Source organism: Hevea brasiliensis, chromosome 7 (genome assembly GCF_030052815.1).
Source record: "Hevea brasiliensis isolate MT/VB/25A 57/8 chromosome 7, ASM3005281v1, whole genome shotgun sequence".
Lineage (NCBI taxonomy): Eukaryota > Viridiplantae > Streptophyta > Magnoliopsida > Malpighiales > Euphorbiaceae > Hevea > Hevea brasiliensis.
Window position 1 is genome coordinate 96060267 of NC_079499.1, and position 20783 is coordinate 96081049.

Below are 20783 nucleotides of genomic sequence, written 5' to 3' on the forward strand. Positions count from 1 at the left end.
ACTAATCAATTAATGAAATATATACAATTGGGGATTAAATCAATATAAGCTCAAGAATTCCAAAATTAGCTCAAAATTGATATTAACAATGAAGCTTTAGAGAGAAAAATGTGAAAAAGTATCCCAAATGTATGAATTTACACTGCTTAAGATATTGCTTAACCTGTTGCGTAGGGTAAGCAAAACCATAAGCATTGGCAACATACCATAAGCATAAATAGTAAAAGGGTAAGCTGTTACCTCAAAATGATGTTAAACATATGCAGCTCAAAGGAAATTGTGCAACTCATCAATATCAACAAAATTAGGATTGAATAAAAGATAAAGTATAAAAATAATGTGCAAGAAGATGAAAAAGTGTAATGAAATAAGATCTAACAGTTAAATCAAGAATTAAACCAAAAAGCATTCATAGAATAACTATATCCATATTAGAAGATAAAATAAAATAAACTAAACTAAAGGAAATGAATGCAAATATAATCATAAAAACTAATTACCAAAGTATTATAAATATTACTAAAGTTTGAAGATTAAAATAAACAGATTACAAAATAAACCTAAAACTAAATTTAAGAACTAAAACTAGTACTAAACTACTGCTACTGTTCAAGCTCTACAGTCAAGGCTTTGTTGCTGCATCAGGGTCTGCTCCAGGTTCTGCAGTAGGTTCATTGTGATCTGAAGCTTCATAAGCAGTTTCCAAATTTTCTGTGGGGTCTTTCATTTCCTGAAGCATGTCTTGGCCCCAATGATATAAATTGTTATAAGATTGGGCCAATTTGTTGTAGAGCTCCAACATTTGAAGTTATTGCTGCTTTTGCTTCTTTTTAAGAGATGAAAACCTCTTTTTAAGTTTCTTTTCTAGCTTCTTCTTTTGGTTGACCTGCTGCTGACCCATGGTATCAATTTTAACTTCTAAGCTCTTCAAGGTTGCAAGGATATCTATGGTATCAGGTGAGGGAACAGATGGTTGGACAGTGAAACTGGCTACTTTGGATTCCAAGGATCTTAGGAGGGACAAAATATCTATTGAAAACTGCGAGGCAGTGGCTGTTTGAGGTTCTGCTGGTGCAAAGGTATTTGTTTCTGCAGTACCACTGGCATCAGCATGCTGCTGTAACAAAACATAAGTATGTCCTACTTTCTCACAAAGATCCATGTGTAGCAACATTGTGCTGTCTATAAATGATTCATCAAACACTGGCAGTAGCTTATATGGACTAGCATCAAAGCTAAATGAATTGGCTATGGCAGTTATATAGCCTCCAAAAACTATGCTACCCTTGGTATGCCTTGTGACAGTTTGGTGCCAATGAGTAGCTAGGAAATGGGCTTTGCTAACTTGTTTTCACTCCTTGATGCACCACAAGAAAAATAAGTCTCCAGCACCCACAATGCTGTTACTGTGTCCCCTTCCTAAAACAGTGTAAGAAATAAATCTATGGAGGTATTTCAACACATGATCGACTATCCTAGAGGCTTTTGCTGTCCTCTGTCTGTAATAATCCCCATAAGGTGCAATTTCTTTCCAGAACTGAACAGGGTCATAAATGGTTTGTTGCCACTCAATACTTTTATAGCCCGAACCCTGAAAACCAAAACTTTCATTCATAGAATCCTTGTCTAACTCCCTATCAATGCTAGCATGTCGAAAATAGATCACATCCTTATGCTCAGGTACTGTTGGTTTGAAATTCAGCCTTAAGGAACTCAAAAATTCTAAGGTCAAATCCTTGTACACTGGTTCCCTAATTCTAGCAAACTTAGTCCAGTTGACAGCATCTAAGTAAGCAAATATAGAGTCATAAATGCCTAACTCTTTTAAAATCGGCTCATCCATATATTTGTTTGCCAAAATAGGCTTAGAAGCTAAACTCTCATAAGCATTTTTCATATCCATATCTTTAAAAGCCCAAGGTAATGGAGAAAGTACCTCCTCTATATCATTGGCAGATGACGCAGGTGCTACTGGAGTAGTGGCAGGCTGGGAAGAGTTTAAGGGTGACTGAGATACAGGGATTTGAACCGTTGGTGATGAAATTTGCGATGAGGACCTAGTTCTTTTACTGAATTGTTCAGAGGGAAGTTGAGGTGGAGAGTTTAAGTCCAAAGGAACAGAGGAGTTTCCTTTTCTTTTTTCGACAGTGGCTTTCTTGGGTCTACCCACAACCATTTTGGTTTTACCTTTAGATTTGGTTTGAGTTGGCGCAGGTTCAGACATTGGTTCTTGAAATTGAGTTTCGAAAATGGGTGTTTCATTTTGTGGCGCATTTTGTGGCGAAAGGGGGGTCGGCAGAATGAGGGTTGGTGTTTGGTTTTGGGGTAGTGGTGGTGTTTGCGGTGGTGGCGATTGAGGTAGTGCTGGTGTTTGTGGTGGTGACGATTGAGGTAGTGGTGGTGTTTGCGTTGGTGGCGATTGAGGTAGTGGTGGACTGGGACTGGGACTGGGGTTAGGGTTCGCAGAAAATGAGAATGGAGTAGCCATTTTCGATTTGACAGAGCGCTTGGATTTTCTGGGTTTGTGGGTGGACCACATCTTGGTTCTCACCATTTAATGAAGAGAAATAAACTCTTCAGCTTCCCTAGACATGCCGGGAAAAATGGAAGGGGGGGGGGGGGGGAATAGTGCTTTGGTTTATCGGGAGTGAGGGCGAGGGCTTCATAAAAAAAAATGGCAGAAATTTTGGGGCATTTTAAAATGTAGGGCAGACATCTGGTAATTTGGGTTATGCTTGGGGTTAAGCAGAATTTTGCTTAGGGTTCAGCAGAATTTGCATAGGGTGTAGCTTAGTAAGCAACATCATCAGCAAGTTTCGGCATGTTTTGAAAAATTTTGTGATTTTACTTATAAAAAACAGTCCAAATGATATGGAATGCTATATGACCCTTAGCAATTACCAAATACACACAAATACCATAAAATTGAGGAATTTAAGCTCATCATCTCTTACAACTCATCAAACATAACATAACTATGAAGGGATTTGAAAGGCAAACAACTTAAATTAAGCATGGATTTGATTTCCAAGCTTATACCCAAAGCACATTTTCAGCAGCATTTGAGACAAGTTTCAGACATTCAAAAATTGCAAAAAAGACATAGAAATTGACTTCTTAAGCAGCACAAACAGTAGCGTGAATAGTAATAAAAATTAGCAGACTACAAAAACTAGCAGCAATTCAAACAAAAACATGCAAATTCTAGCAGACTACAAAAACTATATATACACTAAAAGGTAAAACTTAACAAACACTATTTTTGCACTTTAATAAAGCTCACATCAGTCCTAAATATCAAAATTGATCCTCATTTAAGTTACATTTCACAAAATTTACACAAGACACAAAATTAAATATGTGCTATCAAGTAGATTGCAATATCAACAATTTAGCACAAGTTTAAAGATGTTACTGTTCACAGGTACTAGATAAAGTGCAGAATTTTGCTTATACTTGCTCCCTTTCAATTCTTTCTTTTTGCTACATGTGTTAATTTGCCCAATCTTCATGAATGACCTACAAAAGATAAACAAATGTCACTTTTGAGTTTAATGAGGGTAAAAGCTGAAAATGAACTGAAAGAGAAGATTAATAAACTATAAAGGGATACACTTGGGTTGCCTCCCAAGAAGTGCTTGTTTAAGGTCTTAAGCTTGACCTTCCACTCCAAATCACCTAAATATCCCCAATTGGGGAACCAAGCCATGAAACCTCTACAACCTTTTGTGTGGGTTCTCCAACAATATAATGCTTTAATCTCTGCCCATTAACTTTGAAAGTCCCTGAGGTTTCATTCCCTTTCTCAACAGCTCCATAGGGGTATACCTTTATAACAGTGTAAGGCCCTGACCATCTTGACTTTAATTTTTCGGAAAATAACCTTAACCTAGAATTATATAAGAGAACAACATCACCTTCCTGAAATTCTTTCCTCCTAATATGCTTATCATGCCATCTCTTTGTTCTTTCCTTGTAAAGCTTGGCATTTTCATAAGCATCCAATCTAAGTTCCTCAAGTTCATTTAGTTGCAGCATTCTTTTTTCTCCTGTAGTTTTTAAATCAAAATTCAGTGTTCTTATGACCCAATATGCTCTATGCTCCAACTTCAAAGGTAAATGACAAGCTTTCCCATAAACCAATCTAAATGGGGTGGTGCCAATAGGAGTTTTAAAAGCTGTTCTATAGGCCCAAAGAGCATCATCTAACTTTAGTGACCAATCTTTCCTTCAACTATTCATTGTTTTCTCAAGAATTCTTTTCAACTCTCTATTTGAGATCTCCACTTGACCACTAGTTTATGGATGGTAGGGTGTTGCAACCTTATGCTTTACTCCATATTTTTATAATAATCTCTCAAATTGATGGTTGTAAAAATGAGAACCTCCATCACTTACAATGGCATGTGGAGTTCCAAATCTTATAAAAATGAACTTTTTAAGGAATTTAATCACAACTCTAACATCATTAGTTGGAGATGGTATAGCTTCAACCCATTTGCTCACATAATCTACTCCAACTAAAATGTATTTGTGTCCAAAGGATGATGGAAAAGGTCCCATGAAATCAATGCCCCACACATCAAATAGTTTCACTTCCAATATATTTTGGAGGGGCATTTCATCTCTCTTCGAGATATTACCCATCCTTTGACACCTGTCACATGCATTTACAAACTTTCTCACATCTTTAAACATATGTGGCCAAAAGAACCCTGCTTGAAGAACTTTTTCTGCAGTCTTTGTCACACTCATATGACCCCCATAAAGTGAAGAATGGCAATCTTTAATAACATACCCTATCTCCTCATCAACTAAACATCTTCTAATCAATCCATCTCCACATCTCTTGAACAAAAATGGCTCTTCCCAATCGCAATCCTTCACATCAAAAAGAAATTTCTTCTTTTGCTGCCATGTTAGGTCAGGTGGAAGGATTCCACACACCAGATAGTTCACGAAATCTGCATACCAAGGGGTTTTTGCACTCATGATTACTAACAGTTGCTCATCAGGAAAATAATCATCTATTGGGGGCTATTTTCCCAAATTATCTCCTTGTTCTTGCCTCAATCTAGACAAATGATCTGCTACCACATTTTCTACTCCTTTCTTGTCCTTAATTTCTAAGTCAAACTCTTGGAGTAGCACCCACCTTATCAACCTAGGTTTGGCCTCTTTTTTCTGAAGGAGATATTTGATAGCTGCATGGTCTGTGTATACTATTACCTTAGACCCCACAAGATAGGACCTGAATTTATCTACTGCGAATACCACTGCCAAAAACTCTTTCTCTGTAGTAGAGTAATTTATTTGAGCATCATCTAAGGTTCTACTTGCATAGTATATTGCATACACCTTCTTATCTCTCCTTTGTCCCAAAACAGCCCCAATGGCATAATCGCTAGCATCGCATATTAACTCAAAAGGTAATGACCAATCGGGTGGCTTCATAATAGAAGCAGATATCAAAGCTTCCTTTATCCTGCAAAAAGCATTCATACAATTAGTGTCAAAATGAAATTCCACATCTTTACTCAATAAATTAGTAAGAGGCTTAGAAATCTTAGAGAAATCCTTGATGAATCTCCTGTAAAATCCAGCATGCCCCAAGAAACTCCTCACTCCCTTCACAGATGTTGGGGGTGGCATTTTCTCAATAATTTCTACCTTTACTTTATCCACCTCAATACCCCTGTTTGACACAAGATGTCCCAAAACAATTCCTTCTTGTACCATAAATGGCACTTTTCCCAATTCAAAACTAAATTGAACTCTTCACATCTCTGCAAAACCTTCGACAAGTTAGATAAGCATTCATCGAAAGATTTACCATACACAGAAAAATCATCCATGAACACTTCCATAATACCCTCAATCATGTCAGAAAAAATGGACATCATATATCTTTGAATTGTAGCAGGGGCATTACATAGTCCAAATGACATCCTTTGATATGCAAAGGTACCATAAGGACATGTGAAGGTAGTTTTATCCTGATCATCTGGGTGAATAGGGATCTGAAAGAACCCTAAATAGCCATCCAAATAGCAAAAATAAGAATGATGAGCTAGTCTCTCAAGCATCTGATCTATAAATGGTAATGGAAAATGGTCCTTTCTAGTTGCATTATTCAACTTCCTATAGTCTATACACATTCTCCATCCGATTCTGATCCTTGTAGGTATTAGTTCATCATTTTCATTTTTCACTACTGTGATGCCCCCTTTTTTGGGTACAACATGAACTGGACTTACCCAATTGCTATCAGAAATAGGGTAAATGATACCTACATCAAGCAATTTCAAGATTTCCTTTTTCACAACCTCTTTCATATTTGGATTCAATCTCCTCTGTGACTCTCGAGAGGCTTTATGATTATTTTCCAACAAAATTCTATGCATGCACACAGAAGGATGTATTCCTTTAATATCATTAATGGTATAACCGATTATCCTTCTATGCTTTCTAAGAACTCTTAATAATTTTTTAACTTCACAATCATTCAGTTTAGCACTAACAATTACAGGATATGTAGAATTTTGACCTAGAAAAGCATACCTGAGATTTGTTGGAAGAGGTTTCAACTCTACCTTCGGTGCTTCACTTTTTTCAAGCTTTGATGATGAAGTTGTATCTTGCTTCAAATCCCCAATCTTCTCAGTATCAGCCATAGGCAAAGGTGGATTTCCTTCCAAGATTGTAGCATATTCTGCAGCTTCTTCAATCTCACCCCCTTTTTTGATGTTAAAAACCAAACAAGCTTCTAAGGGATCTTCAGGATGTTGCTTTTTGAGCACTTCTCTGACCTCTTCATCTATCACATCAATTCTCAAGCATGAATTTGAATCATCTTTCTTTTTCATTGCTTGAAACAAATTAAATTCAACTTTTTCTTTTCCAACTTCTAATGTAAGCCTTCCATTTTTTACATCAATCACAGCTCCAGCAGTAGTAAGGAAAGGTCTACCAAGAATAATAGGAATGTGTACATCCTCCTCCATCTCCAATACCACAAAATCCACTGGTATGAAAAATTTTCCAACTTTCAGAGGAACATTCTCAATTACCCCAATTGGAAATTTAATAGACCTATCTGCTAACTGTAGTGAAATGGTAGTAGGCTTCATTTCTTCAATCTTCACTTTCTCATAGATAGACAACAGCATTAGACTAACACTAGCTCCAAGATCACAAAAAGCCTTATCTATACTGATATCCCCAATGTGACATGGTATGAAAAAACTTCCAGGATCTTTTAGTTTGGGTGGAAGCTTATTTTGCAAATATTACTGCTTTCTTCTGTGAGAGCTACGGTCTCAAATTCCTCCAATTTCTTCTTGTTAGATAAAATCTCCATAAAAAATTTAGCATATGAAGGCATTTGTGCTAAGGCATTAGTGAAAGGAATAGTCACATGCAAAGACTTCAATACTTCCAAAAACTTCCCAAATTGTTTATCCAATTTCGCTTTCTGAAACCTTTATGGGAATGGTAAAGGTGGCATGTAGGCTTTAGGTGCTACATATTTAGGCTCTTCCTCTTTGCTCTCTCTCTCCTTACTTCCTTTTTCTTCCACTGAATTTTCTTCCTCAGCTTCAATTCTAACTTCAACTTCAGTTTGTTCATCTCCTTCTTTGTTTTTCTCTTCTTCAATTTTCTCTTCAATCTTTTTATCTCCATTCTCTAATATTTTTCCACTTCTCAATGTAATAGCCTTGCAATGCTCCCTTGAATTTTCTGGCTGGCTAGGGAGCTTCCCAAATGCTTTGTTATTTAAAGAGCTAGCTTGTTGAGCTATTGATTCTCTAACATCTTGTTGTGTGTTGCCATTTGATCTACTTTAGATGCTAATTGAGAAATCATATCTTATTGACTTTGATGGCTCACAAGTAGAGTCTCAATCATAGCTTCTAATCTAGCTGTCTTGTCTGGTTGTGCTTGTTTTGGTAGAGGTGGAGCAGGTGCATTTTGAGGTTTATGAATTCCAGGAGGAGGACCTCTATTCTGCTGAAAATTCTGATGTTGTTGATACCCAGAAGGTTGCTGAAAATTCTGATGTTGTCCTTGTCTACCTCCCCAAGAGAAATTGGGGTGGTTTCTCCATGCTGGATCATAAGTTGCAGAAAATGAGTTACCACCTGGTCTTTGATTGTAGTTCCCCATATAATCCACTTGCTCACTTGAAAAATCTTGATTAAGTGCAGAAAAATCAGCTGCACAATTGACATTCTGACTCAACCTGTTGAATTACTAGAACTTCCAGCTGAAGAATCTACTTTCATGCTTAGCTTGTCCATTTTCCTTGTCAAAGCATCAAACTTAGCATTAATCATATTCATGGCATCAAGCTCAAACATACCAGCTGGTTTCTTGATCTCATTCCTCTCACAACTCCATTGGTAGTTGTTATAAGCAATTTTATCAAGAGCAGAAAAAGCTTCATCTTCAGATTTCTCCATAAGATCACCTCCAGAAGATGCATCAATTGTAATTCTAATAGCTCGTGAAACTCCATTGTAAAAGTGTTGAACAAGCATCCACTTAGGAATCCCATGATGTGGACATCTCCTTTGCAAATCCTTGTACCTTTCCCATGCTTCATACAAGCTCTCATCTGTAACACCCTAGGCAAATCCCACATCGACAAAACACGGGAGAGATGCTGGATTTATAAGTTGATGGTTTGTAACCCCTATTGACGCGTTTTAAAACCGTGAGGGCTTTGACCCAGAGCGGACAATATCACTAGTGGGCGGGGCCATTACATTTGTGGTATCAGAGCCGCTCCGCGTGCAACCTTGAACGATGGTGGGGCAAACCTCAGCGAGGACGCTGAGTCCCATAAGGGGGGTGGATTGTAACAACCTAGGCAAATCCCACATCGACAAAACACAGGAGAGATGCTGGATTTATAAGTTGATGGTTTGTAACCCCTATTGACGCGTTTTAAAACCGTGAGGGCTTCAGCCTAGAGCGGACAATATTACTAGTGGGTCGGGCCATTACATCATCATCTCTAGGTTTGAAAGAAGTCAGCTCATTTCTTAGCTTAGCTATCTTGCTTGGTGGAAAATATTGAGCTAAAAATGCTTGAGAAAGTTCATCCCATTTTGTGATAGAACCCGGTGGCAAAGAATGTAACCACTCTCTAGCTCGGTCCTTCAGAGAAAAAGGAAATAATCTATGTCGAATTGCATCATCAGAAACTCCATTTATCTTCAACATATCATTGATCTCAAGAAAGTGTGCTAGATGCACATGTGGACTTTCACTTGGATTTCCTCCAAATTGTGATTGTTGTACCATCTGACAGACTGCAGGCTTCAGTTCAAAATTATCAGCTTCTACTCTTGGTCTTGTGATACTTGGCATGAAATCCCCAATGTTAGGATAGGCATGATCCTTCACAGAGCGGTTGTTATTGTTATTGGCCATTTTTCTTGTAATTGCTCTTGCTCTTGTGCTCTTTCTTGTTGTTGTTGAGCTTTAATTTCAGCTTCTCTCCTTTTAGATTCTACTCTTAAAGCTTTTGCTGTCTTTTCTATTTCTGGATCAAAGAATAAATTGATTTCTTCACTTTTTGTTCTTCTCATAAAATAAAGTACCTGAAAAACAAAATAAACAAATTCTCAAAGTAAAATGGTAAAAAGAAAATAAAATAAAATGCCCAAATTAACCAAACAAACAATTGTTCAATATCAAACAAAAATCAAATCCCCGGCAATGGCACCAAAAACTTGATGGGGCGAATCCGCAAGTATACGATTCGTCTCAAGTAATAAAGTGATGAATCAAGTATCGTTCCCACGAGGATTTGCTGTTTGAGTACCAAACTATGAATGAAGCGATTATTTAGGCTAATGATTAATGAATAAATGGTAAATATAAATGAGCAAGGTAAATTGATTAATCTAATTGAAATGGGTAAAGAGCAAACAAATAAATTCTAGATCTAGTTTGCAATTAAACTAAATTAACAATGGGTAATTCAAATCAAAGTCTAATTATGTTAAAAGTGATTCCAGAATTGGGGGTTTATGCATAAATTAATTTGGATTTTTCTTGGGCATTCCAATTTTTAGGGAAAAATAGAGTTTGAAGGTGATTAATTCTAAATTCCTTTGATATCTTTTTCAAGCAAACCAAAGTGTGTTCTAAAATAACCAAACCTACTTTCGTATGTTATTTGATTACTCTAAAACCCATTAAGTTTTGTAACCAATTATTAATTTCTCTTAAAATCCTAGTTTATTTCTAAATCTAGGTGATTTTAAGTTCCAATCCTTGATTACCTATCAATGACTTTCACCTTTCGGTCTTTCAATCAAAGATTAACACAATACCCAATGGGTACCAACATTAGGTAAGTAAATCAAGCACATAAGGAAGGAATCAAAACTCATATTTACGTAAAATAAGGAAATACCCAGTCCAAATCCACAAATTAATCAAAAACATATTTTCCAACTCTGAAATCTAAAGAGTTTACTCACTCATTATGGTATTTACAAGAAAGATTGATGGAAAAGTAAAGAAAAACATAATAAGAGGACTAAAATAGAAAAACCCAGGTAGAAGAACCCAAAACTCTGGTTTCTAGAGCTCCAAAAATAGTTGCAGCAGCTCCTCTCCAGAAAATGACGTCTCCTCCTCTCTCTTATATTTTCTTTCCTTTTTTTTTATCCCTTCCTTTCCTCTTGTTGTTAAAACTAGGAAATGATGAATTTATATCGTTCCAAGAAGTTGCCCTAAAAGTAAATAAGAGCAAAAGAGTTGATAGGAAATGAGGTGTAAAATTATCCAAGTCAGCAGCATTATTCACGTTCTAGGCAGTCTACTTAGTGTATGGCTTAACCCTAAGCAGTTTCTTAGCAAATTTCAACTTTTGGTCGCGCTGTCTGCTTAAGGTTAAGCAGACCCTCATCAAATCTCGGCAAACTGGAATAAAATGGGTTTTCTTTCTGCTCATGCATGACTTCCAGCTTGTTCTTTGCTGCACCTTAAGCACTGCCGCTTTACCCTAAGCAGGATCTTAAGCAATTCTCGATAGGTTGTGGAGTAAAAGCTTGAATATGTAGGATTTAAGCCACGCTTGACTTTCAGCTTGAACAGGCCTAAGGTTAAGCTTATATGATATACCCTAAGTAACATCATAAGCAAAGTCTTAAGCAAATTTCGACTAGCTTTCTCTTTCAAATCTTGATTTTTTCAACTTTCCTCCATGCTTAAAGAATTCCCAGTTTCTTCAAATCACTTCCTAATGCACTCATTGATCTTCGATTTGCCACAAAATCCTATCAAAAACAATAAAATTACAAAAATCAAACATAAAGTATCTAAAGTTAACAAATAAGCTAAAATAAAGCTAAAAACATAAAATATACTAAAATATAAGGGTAAAATGAATGCATAACTACCCTAAAATGCCTATATGAAATGAGTGTAACATTCTGTTATTATGGCTTTTAGCCATTCTATTACATAATGATTGATATGGCTTTATGCATGATTTCTACTATAGCTTTTTTAGCCATTCTATTGCATATCTGGTTGATATTATGTGTCCCACGGTATGACAGCTCGTGGCACAAGTGTGTCTAGTGTTAGTTTACCTGCTTATCCAGTCCAGTCAGTCTATTATAGGTTACTAGGGTAGTGAGAAGTATTAATAAAATTAAAAATGTATGGAAAGAAAGTAAAGGAATTAAACAATAAGACAAAGAAGGACAAGAAAGATTATAATAAAATAAATATTCTCAAAATTCTATAAAATTTTAAATAATGTCTAAAATCATTATAGGATCAACCAATAAAATACTAGAAATAGTTGATATCTTAAATTTTAACTAGCCTTTAACTAATCCAAAATTTATTGAATATGCATTTTCCTTTATAAGCACTACAACTAGGAAATTATTTCTCTTATTTGTATATTGTATTTTCTTTGTATTATTGCACCCCTAAGCAGAATTGCTTAGCTCGTTGGATTTTCTATTGCGTAGGTACTAGAGATAGAGATAAAACTCGATAGTCATCGGACTGAGATTTTTGAGAGTTCAGATCTGTAGATAGTGTTCAGTGTCACCTCCTCATTGTAGTGCATTTTGGTAGGGCTCTCATGTATTATATTAGGGTATTTTATTTTTGTTCACTGTAATTAATTTTGGAGTTACAATGTGAATCGTCAATTTGTATAATTAATTTGTACATAATGTAAAATAATAAATTTGTAAATTTCATGTATGAGACGAGTTTGGATTTGATATGGACAAATTTATAAATTTTATGGAAATAAATATGAATAGAAATGATTGTATTATTTGAATTAAAAATGTTGATGAGATTTTAAACAGGTGAATATGTTAACACAACAAATGTAAATAAAACAGGGGAAACTCCGTCCATTTCCCCATTTAAAAAAATAAAATAAAAAAAATATTGAGTTTGAAAATATAATGGCGTTAAAATTAATATGGAATAAAATAAGATAAGATAAGGTACTCCGAAATAGAATGTAGCTTGCCTTGCTCATCTACACTGTAGATGGGCAAGGAGTGTCACACTCTAAGCAGAGGGAGGTTGTCTCCTTGCCTACTGTTATGGAAAGTTAATCACTATGTTATGGAAAGTCAATCACTACATTATTTTTCTGTATATTTTGTATTCTGTATTCTTATTTAGGATTTCTTATTTAGGATTTCTTCCTAATTAGTAGAACACAATTATAGGAATCAATTGTATATATATACCCATGTATAGATTAATTGAAATAAATGAGAATCATCTCTTTCTACATGGTATCAGAGCAGGTCATCAATCTAGGGTGACTATTTGTTCTCACTACCCAGCTCAGGAGAGACCTTGGCAGTCGACCGGCCGTTTCAACCCCGATCAACATCACCGGCGTCGCCTCAACCCCCTCATTCCACCACTGTGTGCTGTTGCCTGATCCAGTATACCATTGAAGGACTTCTGAGGTTTGGCTCTCAGATCCTATTTCGGTATTTGCTTGATTTGTGATTTTGGGTTATTTTGCTGCTATAAGCGCTTTGGATTAGCGTTTTGGTTAGTTTTCTTTGTCTCAACAAATGGCAGACAATAAGAATGTTATTTCTGATGTGATTCCGGTGATGACTAAGATCACGGAACACAAACTTAATGGTTCGAATTACCTGGAGTGGAGTAAGACTGTTAGGGTCTATTTGCGTAGCATTGATAAGGATGATCACCTTACTAAAAATCCACCCACTGATGATACACGACAAACTTGGCTAAGGGAGGATGCTCGATTCTTTTTGCAGCTTCGGAGCTCGATTCATAGTGAGGTAATTAGTTTAATTAATCACTGTGAATTTGTTAAGGAATTGATGGATTACTTAGATTTTCTGTATTCTGGTAAAGGGAATATCTCCCGTATTTATGATGTTTGTAAGGCATTCTACCGTGCTGAGAAAGAGGATAAGTCTCTCACGGCTTATTTTATGGATTTTAAACGGGTATATGAGGAACTTAATGTATTGTTGCCTTTTAGTCCTGATGTGAAAGTTCAGCAGGCCCAACAGGAGCAACTGGCTGTTATGAGTTTTCTTACAGGCCTTTCTTCAGAGTATGAGACTGCTAAATCTCAGATTCTCTCAGATACCATGTAGAAAGAGATGATTCTCATTGATTTCAATTAATATGTACATGGGTATATATATACAATTGATTCCTATAATTGTGTTCTTCTAATTAGGAAGAAATCCTAAATAAGAAATCCTAAATAGGAATACAGAATACAGAATATACAGAGAAATAATGTAGTGATTGACTTTCCATAACATAGTGATTGACTTTTCATAACACTCCCCCTCAAATTGGAGCATAGATGTTAATCATGCCCAACTTGTTACAAATGTAGTCAATCCTAGCTCTATTCAGAGCTTTTGTGAAAATATCTCCTAACTGCGCTCCAGTTTTGATGTGTCCTGTTGAGATGATCTGTTGTTGAATCTTTTCACGAATAAAGTGATAATCAATCTCAATATGTTTGGTCCGCTCATGAAACACCGGATTAGAAGCAATATGAAGAGTAACTTGATTATCACACCACAATTTTGCAGGCAGGGAGGTTTTAAAACCTGTCTCATCTAATAATTGAAGTATCCACATTACCTCACATACTGATTATACCATGGCTCTGTATTCGGATTCAGCACTAAATCGAGAAACTGCACTTTGCTTCTTGCTTCTCCAAGACACCAAATTTCCTCCAATAAAAATGCAATATCCAGTAGTTGACCTCCTGTCAACCTTAGATCCAGCCCAGTCGGCATCTGAAAAACATTCAACATTCAAATGCCCATGATTACCATATAGCAAACCTCTTCCCGGAGCGCTCTTCAGATAACACAAGATTTGTTCCAAGGCTTCCCAGTGAGCAACAGTTGGGAAAGACATAAACTGACTTACCACACTAACGGCATAAGCAATGTCAGGACGAGTGACTGTAAGGTAGTTCAATTTTCCTACCAATCTCCTGTATCTCTCTGGATCTTCAAACAACTCACTATCCCACTACTTGATTTGTAAAGTTGGAGTCATTGGTGCGCTACAAGGCTTAGCACCTAATTTTACTGTCTCTGTCAATAGATCAAGGACATATTTTCTTTGAAACAAGAAAATACCCTTCTTACGTCTCATAACTTCGATACCCAAGAAATACTTTAACAATCCCAAGTCTTTGGTCTGAAACTGAGTTTGGAGGAAGGTTTTAAGAGATGAAATACCTGCAGAGTCACTTCCAGTGATGACAATGTCATCCACATAGACTACCAAGAGAATTAGACCAGCCTCAGATTGCTTATAAAATACTGAGTGATCACACTTACTCTTTTGCATACCAAATTCCTGTACTGCTTCACTGAATCTCCCAAACCATGCCCTACGACTTTGTTTCAAGCCATAAAGAGACTTCTGAAGCCTACAAACTTTACCTAACTCCCCCTGAGCAATAAACCCAGGTGGTTGCTCCATATACACCTCCTCCTGAAGATCACCATGAAGGAAAGCATTCTTGATATCCAATTGATGCAGAGGCCAATTATATGTAGCTGCTAAAGAGATAAACAAGCGAATAGAAGTAAGTTTAGCTACAGGAGAAAAAGTATCAGAGTAATCAACCCCATATGTCTGAGCATATCCTTTTGCTACAAGGCGTGCTTTTAACCTAGCCACAGAACCATTAGGATTTACCTTTACTGTAAATACCCATTTGCAACCAATAGCTTTCTTACCAGTGGGCAAAGGTAATAGTTCCCATGTACCATTAGCATCTAAAGCCTCTATTTCCTTTTTCATAGCATCACACCAGCCAGGATGAGACAGTGCCTCATCAACAGTATTAGGAATAGGAACAGAGTCTAAAGAAGTAACAAAACACCGAGAACAAGAAGACAATTGATTATAAGAAACAAAAGAAGAGATAGGATAAGTACATGAACATTTACCTTTACGAAGAGCAATGGGTAAGTCTAGATCAGAATCATGATCAGTATGAGGTACAGGATCTCCCAACGACGTAGCTGGTGGAGGATCTGAGTCAGGAATCTCCAATCTCCTGGAATAAACATGAACAACGGGAGGTCGAGTAGGTTTAGAGAAAGAAGGAACAGGTTGTGGGAGAGGACTAAACATTGGTTGGATAGTATATATTAAGAGATCATCCTTCTCCCCCTGACTCTCATACACAGATGATGGAGGAAAAAATGGAGTGGACTCAAAAAATGTGACATTTGCAGAAACAAGATAACGATTAAGAGTAGGAGAGAAACAACGGTACCCTTTTTGGAGCCGAGAGTACCCAAGGAAGACACATTTGAGAGATTTTGGATCTAATTTAGTAACCTGTGGATGAACATCACGCACAAAACAGGTACAACAAAAAATACAGGGTTCAATAGGGAACAAAGATTTTGTAGGAAACAAAGTATTATAAGGAATATCCCCATTAAAGACAGAAGACAGCATACGATTGATCAAAAAACATGTCGTAGAAACTGCATCCGCCCAAAAGTGTTTAGGTACTTTCATCTGAAAAAGAAGAGCACGAGTTACCTCAAGAAGATGACGATTTTTTCTTTCGGCCACGCCATTTTGGGATGGGCTATCCACACAGGAAGACTGATGAAGAATGCCATTTTGTGTCATATAAGGCTGAAATTGTGCTGAAAAGTATTCTTGGGCATTATCACTTCTTAATATGCGCACAGAAATATTAAATTGAGTTTTGATTTCATTACAAAAGGCACAAAAGATAGAAAACAACTCAGAACGATTCTTCATTAAATATAACCAGGTAACACGGGAGTAATCATCAACAAAAGTAATAAAATAACGAAAGATGTAACAGAACAAGGACCCCAAACATCAGAATGAACTAACTCAAAAGGGGATAAAGCCCGTTTATTGACTCTAGACACAGAAGGCAAACGATGATATTTTGCAAACTGACACGACTCATATTCTAGTACTGATAAAGACTGAAATTGAGGACACAGCTTCTTCATGGTAGACAAAGAAGGATGACCCAATCTACAATGAGCTTCAAGAGGTGTTAAGATACTGGAGCAAACAAGAGACCGCGGTACATGATTTTCCAGAATGTAGAGACCACCTGACTCGCATCCTCTACCAATAATCTGCTTCGTCGTAAGATCCTGAAACAAACACTGGTCAGGAAAAAAGGCAACAGAAGTAATCAGCGTAATGGAGAGGCTAGTTCTAATCAGGACTCAAGAAGAGTCATTTGTTATTATTGCCATGAGCCTGGCCATACAAAATATAATTGTCCGCAACTTCAGAGGAAAAATCAGTGATCACAGATGGCAAATATGGCAGCAGAGAATTCTACAGTATCTACCTCTGAGAAAACTATTTTGGTATTTGCAGAGGATTTTGCACAATTTTCCCAGTATCAGGCATCTCTAAAGCCTACCAGTTCCCCTGTCACTGCGATCGCTGAGTCAGGTAAATCCACTACATGCCTTGTGTCTTCTTCATCCAAATGGGTTATTGATTTTGGTGCGACAGATCACATGACAGGTAATTCTAGTCTTTTATCTGCTTTTCAGTCTAATCTCACTTCCTCTACTATTACTTTAGCTGATGGTTCTACTTCTTGTGTCATGGGTTCTGGAACTGCGAACCCGACTTCGTCAATTTCTTTGTCTTCTATTTTGTGTCTACCAAAATTCTCTTTTAATCTACTTTCTGTTAGTAAACTTACTCGTGCATTGAATTGTTCTGTTTCCTTTTTTCTTAACCAGTGTTTTTTTCAAGATCTTACGACGAAGCAGATTATTGGTAGAGGATGCGAGTCAGGTGGTCTCTACATTTTGGAAAATCATGTACCGCGGTCTCTTGTTTGCTCTAGTACCTTAACACCTCTTGAAGCTCATTGTAGATTGGGTCATCCTTCTTTGTCTACTATGAAGAAGCTGTGTCCTCAATTTCAGTCTTTATCAGTACTAGAATGCGAGTCGTGTTAGTTTGCAAAACATCATCGTTTGCCTTCTGTGTCTAGAGTCAATAAACGGGCTTCATCCCCTTTTGAGTTAGTTCATTCTGATGTTTGGGGTCCTTGTTCTGTTACATCTAAAAAAGGATTTCGTTATTTTGTTACTTTTGTTGATGATTACTCTCATGTTACCTGGTTATATTTAATGAAGAATCGTTCTGAGTTGTTTTCTATCTTTTGTGCCTTTTGTAATGAAATCAAAACTCAATTTAATATTTCTGTGCTCATATTAAGAAGTGACAATACCAAAGAATACTTTTCAGCACAATTTCAGCCTTATATGACACAAAATGGCATTCTTCATCAGTCTTCCTGTGTGGATACCCCATCCCAAAATGGCGTGACTGAAAGAAAAAATCGTCATCTTCTTGAGGTAACTCGTGCTCTTCTTTTTCAGATGAAAGTACCTAAACACTTTTGGGCGGATGCAGTTTCTACGGCATGTTTTTTTATCAATCTTATGCCGTCTTCTGTCCTTAATGGGGATATTCCTTATACTACTTTGTTTCCTACAAAATCTTTGTTCCCTATTGAATCTCGTATTTTTTGTTATACCTGTTTTATGCATGATGTTCGTCCACAGGTTACTAAATTGGATCCAAAATCTCTCAAATGTATCTTCCTTGGGTACTTCCGGCTCTAAAAAGGGTACCATTGTTTCTCTCCTACTCTTAATCGTTATCTTGTTTCTGCAGATGTCACATTTTTTGAGTCCACTCCATTTTTTCCTCCATCATCTGTGTATGAGAGTTAGGGGGAAGAGGATAATCTCTTAATATATACTGTCCAACCAATGTCTAGTCCTCTCCCACAGCCTATTCCTTCTGTCTCTAGACCTACTCGACCTCCCATTGTTCATGTTTATTCCAAGAGATTGGAGATTCCTGACTCAGATCCTCCACCAACTACTTCGTTGGGAGATCCTGTACCTCATACTGATCATGATTCTGATCTAGACTTACGCATTGCTCTTCGTAAAGGTAAACATTCATGTACTTATCTTATCTCTTCTTTTGTTTCTTATAATCAATTGTCTTCTTGTTCTCGGTGTTTTGTTACTTCTTTAGACTCTGTTCCTATTCCTAATACTGTTGATGAGGCACTGTCTCATCCTGGCTGGTGTGATGCTATGAAAGAGGAAATGGAGGCTTTAGATGCTAATGGTACATAGGAACTATTGCCTTTGCCCACTGGTAAGAAAGCTATTGGTTGCAAATGGGTATTTACAGTAAAGGTAAATCCTGATGGTTCTATGGCTAGGTTAAAAGCACGCCTTTTAGTAAAAGGATATGCTCAGACATATGGGGTTGATTACTCTGATACTTTTTCTACTGTAGCTAAACTTACTTCTATTCGCTTGTTTATCTCTTTAGCAGCTACATATGATTGGCCCCTACATCAATTGGATATCAAGAATGCTTTCCTTCATGGTGATCTTCAAAAGGAGGTGTACATGGAGCAACCACCTGGGTTTGTTGCTCAGGGGGAGTTGGGTAAAGTTTGTAGGCTTCGGAAGTCTCTTTATGGCTTGAAACAAAGTCCTAAGGCATGGTTTGGGAGATTCAGTGAAGCAGTACAGGAATTTGGTATGCAAAAGAGTAAGTGTGATCACTCAGTATTTTATAGGCAATCTGAGGCTAGTCTAATTCTCTTGGTAGTCTATGTGGATGACATTATCATCATTGGGAGTGACTCTGCAGGTATTTCATCTCTTAAAACCTTCCTCCAAACTCAGTTTCAGACCAAAGACTTGGGATTGTTAAAGTATTTCTTGGATATCGAAGTTATGAGAAGTAAGAAGGGTATTTTCTTGTCTCAAAGAAAATATGTCCTAGATCTATTGACAGAGACAGGAAAATTAGGTGCTAAGCCTTATAGCGCACCAATGACTCCAACTTTACAACTGTTAGCAGGGGATAGTGAGTTGTTTGAAGATCCAGAGAGATACAGGAGATTGGTAAGTAAATTGAACTACCTTACAGTCACTCGTCCTGACATTGCTTATGCCGTTAGTGTGGTAAGTCAGTTTATGTCTTCCCCAACTGTTGCTCATTGGGAAGCCTTGGAACAAATCTTGTGTTATCTGAAGGGCGCTCCAGGAAGAGGTTTGCTATATGGTAATCATGGGCATTTGAATGTTGAATGTTTTTCAGATGCCGACTGGGCTGGATCTAAGGTTGACAGGAGGTCAACTACTGGATATTGCGTTTTTATTGGAGGAAATTTGGTGTCTTGGAGAAGCAAGAAGCAGAGTGTAGTTTCTCGATCTAGTGCTGAATCCAAATATAGAGCCATGGCACAATCAGTATGTGAGGTAATGTGAATACTTCAAATATTAGATGAGACAGGTTTTAAGACCTCCCTGCCTACGAAATTGTGATGTGATAATCAAGCTGCTCTTCATATTGCTTCTAATCCGGTGTTTCATGAGCGGACCAAACATATTGAGATTGATTGTCACTTTATTCGTGAAAAGATTCAACAACAGATCATCTCAACAGGACACATCAAAACTGGAGAGCAGTTAGGAGATATTTTCACAAAAGCTCTGAATGGAGCTAGGATTGACTACGTTTGTAACAAGTTGGGCATGATTAACATCTATGCTCCAACTTGAGGGGGAGTGTTATGAAAAGTCAATCACTATGTTATGGAAAGTCAATCACTACATTATTTCTCTATATATTCTATATTCTGTATTCCTATTTAGGATTTCTTATTTAGGATTTCTTCCTAATTGGTAGAACACAATTATAGGAATCAATTGTATATATATACCTATATACAAATTAATTGAAATCAATGAGAATCATCTCTTTCTACACCTACCAATGAGTAGGGTTGTAGATATATTTTGTTTGCTATGTAACGATGGATGATTTGGTTGAGGGGATGTTTAGGTTGTCCATGATGCTTTGGTTTGTTCCTTTCTTATTTCCCTTTGTGCGTTGTTTTTAGTGTTTCTTTTGTAGATCTTGTGGTTCTAAAGAGAAGACTTGTGTAAATCTACTTCGATTGGGTGTTTGCTTACCCATTTTAACGCTACTATGGATTGGATGGAGGAATTCTTTGTTATTAAGGTGAAGGAAGCTGCATCCTCAGGTTTGAAGAGTCAACCAATCATGTACCGATGCCTTGGCTAAAAGAAAGTGAGATGTTGAGGGGCTCTACTCCTTCTTGGCTTTTTCACTCTAAGCTTGAATGGTTTCTCTAGGCCTCGTGG

The 20783-nt window shown here is 37.0% G+C and overlaps 1 protein-coding gene across 1 annotated transcript; it reads right to left on the reverse strand.

Moving 5' to 3' along the window:
* Positions 1-622: 622 nt before the first annotated feature.
* LOC131181401 (uncharacterized) lies at positions 623-2488 on the reverse strand. The gene is made up of 3 exons (XM_058149455.1): positions 1743-2488; positions 887-1235; positions 623-730 (listed from the first exon to the last, which is right to left on the reverse strand). Exons 1-3 carry the CDS (start codon positions 2486-2488, stop codon positions 623-625), a joined length of 1203 nt encoding a protein of 400 aa, XP_058005438.1.
* Between the last annotated feature and the right edge of the window lie 18295 nt (positions 2489-20783).

Coding starts and splice junctions, on each gene's coding strand:
- LOC131181401 (XM_058149455.1), bottom strand. CDS start 2,488: ATGGCTACTCCATTCTCATTTTCTGCGAACCCTAACCCCAGTCCCAGT. Junction 1,236..1,742: donor GCTAGAATTAGGGAACCAGT/GTACAAGGATTT, acceptor CAATTCATTTAG/CTTTGATGCTAGTCCATATA. Junction 731..886: donor ATACCATGGGTCAGCAGCAG/GTCAACCAAAAG, acceptor GACATGCTTCAG/GAAATGAAAGACCCCACAGA.